The 7,654-nt window shown below is 41.5% G+C and overlaps 1 protein-coding gene across 2 annotated transcripts in view; it reads left to right on the forward strand.

The window, feature by feature from the left end:
- Positions 1–7,654, forward strand: part of RBM6 (RNA binding motif protein 6) — a 109,044-nt gene that overhangs the window by 96,670 nt on the left and 4,720 nt on the right. For both annotated transcript variants that reach the window (XM_007466219.1, XM_007466220.1), the window contains 7 exons: positions 552–594; positions 735–816; positions 1,061–1,146; positions 1,682–1,828; positions 3,764–3,859; positions 4,999–5,259; positions 7,065–7,139. In XM_007466219.1, coding sequence (XP_007466281.1) covers positions 552–594; positions 735–816; positions 1,061–1,146; positions 1,682–1,828; positions 3,764–3,859; positions 4,999–5,259; positions 7,065–7,139 — 790 coding nt within the window. The remainder of the gene's footprint in view (positions 1–551; positions 595–734; positions 817–1,060; positions 1,147–1,681; positions 1,829–3,763; positions 3,860–4,998; positions 5,260–7,064; positions 7,140–7,654) is intronic.

A 7,654-nucleotide genomic window follows, 5' to 3' on the forward strand; every position in this document is an offset into this window, starting at 1 on the left:
TTTCTGAAGCTTGCCTTGTTCTGACTCTAGGTTTTTGTTTTTCCCTTTAAATAGCAGTACTAGGTACTTCTGTTTTTTCCCTCTTGATTCTTTGGTATCTTTGGGTCCCAGGTGATGGTACAGTCTTGGATGTGCAGGGAAAAAATCGAAATATATCCTTGCCCCTTGGAATCCTAAGAAAATGCTGTCTTGACTTTGTTCATACCCCCATAGTGCTGGGAAATCTTATTCTTCTTTACTCCTTCATTCATCTTGACCCAGGAGTGGTAAATGGGAAATGGCTGCGTCAGAGAGGCAAGCTTACAGGGATGGGGCAGATCTTGCTCTGGCACCCTCAACTCAATTGCTGTTTTGCTTCAGCCGATAGCTTTGTAGGAGTCCCACTGCCCCTCCCCTCTGGAGTCTCTGCATCACCAGACTTGCTTAATGTCTGGGTTGGTTCCTTTCCATACAAAAGAGGGAAACGAGTTTCTCAGCAAATCTGTAGGGTTGGGCACTCCTCAAGTGGCTTTTGGTAGCAGGCTCAAGACATGTTGTATTGTTTGTTGCAGAAATGATTCTGGGGACCATTCTGACCACATGCACTACTATCAGGTAGGCTTCAGCAGTTGGGGGGTGCTCTATTAAAATCCTCAAGTGACTGAAAGAGTGATCTTAAATTTTCTCTAGTGGGTAATTGTTAAGGTAAATGGCTATCAGAAGTTCCATAATTTTAACTTGTCTTTCTGTGATAGGGTAAAAAATATTTCCGAGATAGGCGGGGAGGTGGCAGAAATTCAGACTGGTCTTCAGATACAAATCGACAAGGACAACAGTGTGAGTGACCTTTGTCTTATTTCTGTTGTTCTTTTTGGCTTGACTACTCATTAATTGAAATCTTTATGGTCACAAAGTTGGCAAGAGATGCAGTTGACTAGGGGGTATGTCTCAGAGAGCACCATCTACAGGTTCTGTACTGTTTTGGGTTGGCCAGCCTCGTTCTTAGATTGTTCTTGATGAGTCCCCAGCAAGGGCTTCATTGGACAGGGACTAACACTGGCTCTGGTTTTATTCCCTCTAGCTTCATCTGACTGCTACATATATGATTCTGCTACTGGCTACTATTATGACCCCTTGGCAGGAACTTATTATGACCCCAATACCCAGGTGAGTTTTTGGCTTTGTTATTTTGTCAGTGATTCTTTTGAGAAAAGTACCTGTGATTTGTTACTTTGAAGGTTTTATTCCCTGTATTCTCTGGTTGCTCATTACATGAAAAGTGTAAAAGTTTAAATCTATATAAGCTGAATATTTCTCCATTCAAGGCAGCTGCTCTACTGTTGTACTATGTGTACCTCATGTCTACTTCTTGTTTTAAAAAGTCCAGGTTTTATATTGAGTTATATTTATTTAGGTGGATTTTAAAGATGATAATCTTCATGTTAACTGTTGTACATATAGAAAATCAATGCCTTGTGGCATTACAGGCAAGAACAGTGCTGTTCTTGGAAAAATGGACAGTGAGTGGTCTGGCTACATCCTGGCCCCTGAAGTGGAGTTTTCAATTGTTTGATATGGTCTCTTCTTAGGCTTGAGGGAGAGAGCTGTTCTTTCCCTCAGAAGGGAACTGTGCTCCTTAGATCTGGAATTACTGGGAAAGTGAAACGTTCTGGAGACTTAACTGTTTCCAACTGTATTGCAGCAAGAAGTCTATGTGCCCCAGGACCCTGGGTCACCTGAGGAAGAAGACATCAAGGAAAAGAAACCCACCAGTCAAGGAAAGTCAAGCAGCAGGAAGGAAACGTCTAAAAGAGATAACAAGGAGAAAAAAGACCGAGGAGTGACAAGGGTAAGAGGACTTGTGAATCTGCTCCCTTTTCACCACATAATTACAGATTAAAAGAAAAGAGTCATAGACAGACAAGGTCTGGGTTTGAGGTATAGAGTTACTAAAAAAGTAGGCAGTCCACTAGCCTCTTACAGCCTGTCGTCACTCTCTTTTCTAAATACAGAAACTGTGGATGGTGGAACAAAGTGGCTCAGCTCAAACCCCAATACCTCAGCTCCACACAGTTTCACTTTCCTACATCCCTTTTCAGTGCTTGACTCCATATACACATTTCTATAGGTGTAATTGTAGCAAGGGATACCATTTTCTATTCTTTATTCACTTTATATTTGACCATAAGTATTTTTTCATGTTTGTATAATACTCTTTATTACTTCCATGCCTGTATGGTAAAAATTCATAGTAAAACTGTGACATTGTTTTCTTCATCATTCCTACATTGTTTGTCTCCTCTTTCTAATCTTATTCTGTTATAATATACAGCATTTAGCATTTTATTTTTTCTTTTTTAAATTACTTCCTTAGGATAAATTTTCAAGAACAAAGATGATGAACATTTTTACATTTCCTGACATAAAATCAAATTATTTTCCAAAGAATTATATTGATTCACCCTGACACCAGTTATGCATTAATGCAGATGGATGAATTAGCCTGTGGCTTAATTCATAAATTGTCTTTTTTTTCCCCCCCTTCTAATACTACTAGTGTTTATGCAGATACAGACAGAAAGAATCTGTCTGAGAACTTTTTTCTTCTAATTTTATTGAGATATAATTAACATACAGCACTGTATAAGTTTAAGGTATACAGCATAATGATTTGACTTATATACATGCTGAAATGATTACCACAGTAAGTTTAGTGAACATGCATTGTCTCATAAAGAAACAAAAGGAAAAAAAAAATTTTTTCCTTGTGATGAGAACTCTTCAGATTTATCCTCTTAACAGCTTTCATATATAATATACAGCACTGTTCATGTCTAGTATTTATGTATCTTATAATTGGAAGTTCTTACCTTTTGACCACCTTCATCCAATTTCCCCACCCCTACTCCCACCCTGGCTCTGGTAACTACAAATCTGATCTCTTTCTTTGAGTTTGTTTGTTTGTTTGGGTGTTTTGTTATGTTTTTCTTTTGTTTCCCCACAACACTATGTTAGTTTTCACAACATAGTGATTCAAAATTTCTATACATTACAAAATGATCACCACTGAAAACTTAGACTTTAAAGTTATACTGGCTTAATATGTGGGGTTTTTTTTTTTTTCTTTATAAATTTATTTATTTTCATCTGTGTTGGGTCTTCATTGCTGCGTGCGGGCTTCCTCTAGTTGCGGCGAGTGGGGGGCTACTCTTCATTGCAGTGCTCAGGCTTCTTATTGCGGTGGCTTCTCTCGTTGTGGAGCATGGGCACGCAGGCTTCAGTAGTTGTGGCTCATGGGCTGTGTAGAGCATGGGCTCAGTAGTTGTGGCACACGGACTTAGTTGCTCTGCGGCATGTGGGATCTTCCCAGACCAGGGATCAAACCCATGTCCCCTGCATTGGCAGGCGGATTCTCAACCACTGTGCCACCAGGTAAGCCCCTGGCTTAATACTTGGTTTCTGCTTTTGCCCCTTATTCTTTCTAACCATATTCTCAATCATTTGTAAAATGAGTATATTAATGCCTATTTAGAAGGATTATAGTAAAGGCTGAAGGAGATAATGTATATAAATGCATCATCTGGTGCCTGACATATAGTAATCACTCAATATATACTAAATGTGATGTTTTTAAAGTTTTTTTTTTAATTTTGGAATCATTATAGTAACATTACAGATATTTCACAAATTAAGAGGTTTGGAAAATCAGACTCATTTCAACAGGGTTAACTCTAAACCCAGCTTTTATAAGTATCATATAAAAATTATCTGGGATTTTGATCAGTTTCAGGAAAATGCCAGTGAGGGGCCAGCTCCGCCAGAAGATGTCTTTAAGAAGCCTCTGCCTCCCACTGTGAAGAAGGAAGAGAGTCCTCCACCAGTAAGGCTAAGCTGATGCACTGGGCTAGGGCTGGGGCTGGTTCCGAATGGGAAAGGAAGTTCAAAGGTTGATGCCTCACTTTGGTGTTGGTCCTTTAGCTCTCTGTGTCTCACAGACAAGGACTCTTCTTGAGTATAAGCATGAGGTAAATTTTCCTGTCTGCTAATAGGGGTATTGATGAAGAATCAGAGGCAGTTATCTGTCTTCTTTCCCTCTGCCTTGTGACATTCCCACCAGACTGGCCCTTTTTAAGTTAGAATCTCGGTCTTGTTAATTCTTCTCTTCTAAATGACCAAGGAAACCCATTTTCCTGGCCCCGATGTTTCCTACCTTTTGGTGCTGCATGAGAATCTCTTAGATGTCGAGTGCATGCATGGTCATTTTTATAGTTTGCCTGCCAGAGTGAACAATGCTAACATTGGTACCCATTTTTTAGATGGCTTTAAGTGATAGTGTCAATCTAATCACAAGTTATTTCGATTAAATATAAATATATAACAATAGAGACCCTCTGTTTTTTTTATTTTGATTGATCATATGCCAGTGATCATGCATCATTATTTAACATTTCCTATAAGCTACTGATAAATACTTTTTGCCTGCTCTACATTATTGAATCAGTTCACTATAACATCTGTCCTAACCATGCCTTTGTCTTTACTTTACTCAGGAACTGGATCTGTCTACCTGTTTATCCTTCAGTTGCTTTTAGTCCATCTCGTAAATCTCTTTTGCTCTAGGAGTTACTGTAGCCTTGATGAAAGTTATCTTTCCTTTTCTCCATGGGTTACAGTGACTTGGAGGTGGTTGCTATCTCTGCCTCTTCAAAAGTAACTTATAACTTTTAAACTCTCCCTGTGGTCTCTGTCAGTTTCCCTTTCTCTTCCTTCTCATCACTGTTTTGTTGCTAGAGTCACTCCTAAGGGAAACTTTCTGGCTTATCTCAGTGGACAAGGAGAAAAGTCAAGCTCAAGCCATGTTGCTTCCATCTGGGAAATGAGTAACATGGTCAGTGGGCCTATTTTGAACCCAGTTCATTATTCAAGCTAAAAGAAATGAGATGCCCATATCAGAATATCCAGAAAACAGGCCCCAAATATAGGTTGAGTTTGCATTAATCCCTGGCCTTCTCCTACCAGCCTAAAGTGGTAAACCCACTGATCGGCCTCCTGGGTGAATATGGAGGAGACAGTGACTATGAGGAGGAAGAGGAGGAGGAGCAGACCCCTCCTCCACAGCCCCGCACAGCACAGCCCCAGCAGCGGGAGGAGCTGACCAAGAAGGAGAATGAAGAAGACAAACTCACTGACTGGAATAAACTGGCTTGTCTGCTCTGCAGAAGGCAGTTTCCCAATAAAGAAGTTCTGAGCAAACACCAGCAGCTTTCAGACCTGCACAAGGTATTAAGGGAAGGGCCCTGACCTTTCGAACTTTTGACTCTTTATCACTGTTGAGCATTACAGTGACTAAAGAAGCTTATGCTGTCCTTCTCAGCCTGTATCTTCCCTAACTCCTCTAATTAAATCAGTTTAATTCAAAAATGAGTTGCTGGGACTTCCCTGTGGTGCAGTGGTTAAGACTTCGCCTTCCACTGCAGGGGCCGGGGCCGCAGGTTCGATCCCTGGTTGGGCAACTAAGATCCCACATGCCATAAAGCGTGGCCAAAAAAAAAAAAAGACAAAAATGAGTTGTTCCTCCACCTTTTGTTCATGAGTTGCTCTGCATTAAGACGGTGCCCACCTTCAAAAAACTTCAGGGTGTAGACCCAAGGCAAGCATCATGGCTGTGGCTGGGGCACCAAACATGGAAGCTGTGCTGAAGACAGGAGGAGAAGGGGTCGTGGAAAAGGAAACTCACCTGCTGGGTTTCTCATCTTAGCTCTACCATTAACCTAACAGTTGGACTTCAGATAAGGCCCTTTTCTTCTTTGATACTTGGTGGCTTCACCTGGTTCCATCTAGCTCTGACAGTGTGCGGTTTTCCCCAAGGGTGAGTCACATTCTGCCATCTCTTCATGTAGTGAGTTATTGCTATAAGCCATGGCACAACAACTTTTCTTGGGGTGTTAAACTGACATACATTGGTCCTCCCTTGCAGTCTTCTCATTTATATGTACTGGCCAAGGAGCCAAATTCTGGACAAGTAAAGCCCCTAGATGGACTCCTGTTCTCAGTATAAAGTAATTTCTTTCACACTCCTTTTCTAGCAGATGTTGCTAGAGCACGTGAGGAGATTAGATTTAGGCTTTCTCTCAATATAAAACCCAAAGTCTTACATAGCTGAAAAGCTCTGCTTTGATGATAGGCGCCACCTCTTCTTCCAGCTGCCTCTGTTGAGGCTCTGCAAAGTTTCTAGGATTCTGAGAGGCTCCTTCTGACAACCCCTGCAACAGACTACCTCCAAGTTCCTTTGACCTTCTGGAATTTTGAGTCATCAGACAAAACATTTAAAATTCAGCTCTCTTATGAAAGTGCTAGTAAATTGCTAAAGAGATTAAAAAGTTGTTGTCAGGAAAGAGGAGCCAGAGGTCTGATGAATCCACAAACTGAACTAGCCCTGGGACAGTGGAACGTGGACTATAGCACTTTTCTTTTCCTTGCAGTAATCCAATGCAAAGAATCCCCTTTCTGTACAAGAGCTGCTCTGGACACCTTAAGTTTCTTATATATGCCAGAGGGAGCCACGCTTCAGGAGTGTAGGACCCTCAAGGAGTACAGGACTCTCAGAGAAATCTGTTCTTTTGTGACCTTGGAATTCCTTTTCCTGTTTCTCTGTGGGCTTGAATAGTGCCCACAGAGAATAGTGTCTGAGGATGGCAGGTGGTAATGATGGTAGGCAGAGCATGTGGGCATTTGGTTTTCTTCACTGGTGTAGTCAGATTCCCCTCTCCCATTTTTACCTTAGGTAAAGAGATACAAACCAGATTTGTGTCTTCTACACTTTGGAGAGAAGTAGGATAAAATTCTGTCTTGTGCCGCAACATGTAACTAATCTATGTGACAAGCCAGTGTTAGAACCTGGGTTCCTATTGGTGAGCCTAACGCAAGACCAGTTAGGGATTGTTGCTTGCGTGGTGCCGTGACCACTTGGGAGAGTTGGTCAGTGAAAGGAGCTATAGTCCTAGAGCAGCTATCAGGAAAGGCCTAGAGCATTTCTAGGACCACTTTTTTTAGACCTACACTCATAGAACTCCCTCTCTTCTCAGCAAAACCTGGAAATCCATCGGAAGATAAAACAGTCTGAGCAGGAGCTAGCCTATCTGGAGAGGAGAGAACGGGAGGTAAGATTTGGTGACTTGTTACTCCCTTGACCCCCAACTCTTTTTGCTTTCTGGTGTAGCATTTATAGGCTGTGCTGAAGATAAAGAACAAAGAAGCCCCAAAAGGATGGTGTATACATTTCTCAAAACTCATCAAACTACATTAAAGTGGGTGCATTTTATAGTTTATAAATTATACCTTAATAAAGTTGCTTTTTTTAAAGGTGATGTTAGGGTCTTTGGGTAGGTGAGATAACATTCCTCTTTCCTGCCCAGCTTTTAAAATCAATGAAGGAGTGTTGGATAGGGCTGCTGAAATAGCATCTTTTACTGTTAAAGGCCAAGTTGGAGGAAGTAGCTTAGAGTGAGAGCCAAATGGACTTGCTATCTAGACCAATTAGGCAGACTCACTTACCCAGCTACAGGCTTCACCGGCCCATGACAGGTCTTATGTGACGGTTAAGAATCCACCTGTGTTGGGGCTTCCCTGGTGGCGCAGTGGTTGAGAGTCCGCCTGCCGACGCAGGGGATGCGGG

Source organism: Lipotes vexillifer, unplaced genomic scaffold, assembly GCF_000442215.2.
Source record: "Lipotes vexillifer unplaced genomic scaffold, Lipotes_vexillifer_v1.1 scaffold1004, whole genome shotgun sequence".
NCBI classification, from domain to species: domain Eukaryota; kingdom Metazoa; phylum Chordata; class Mammalia; order Artiodactyla; family Lipotidae; genus Lipotes; species Lipotes vexillifer.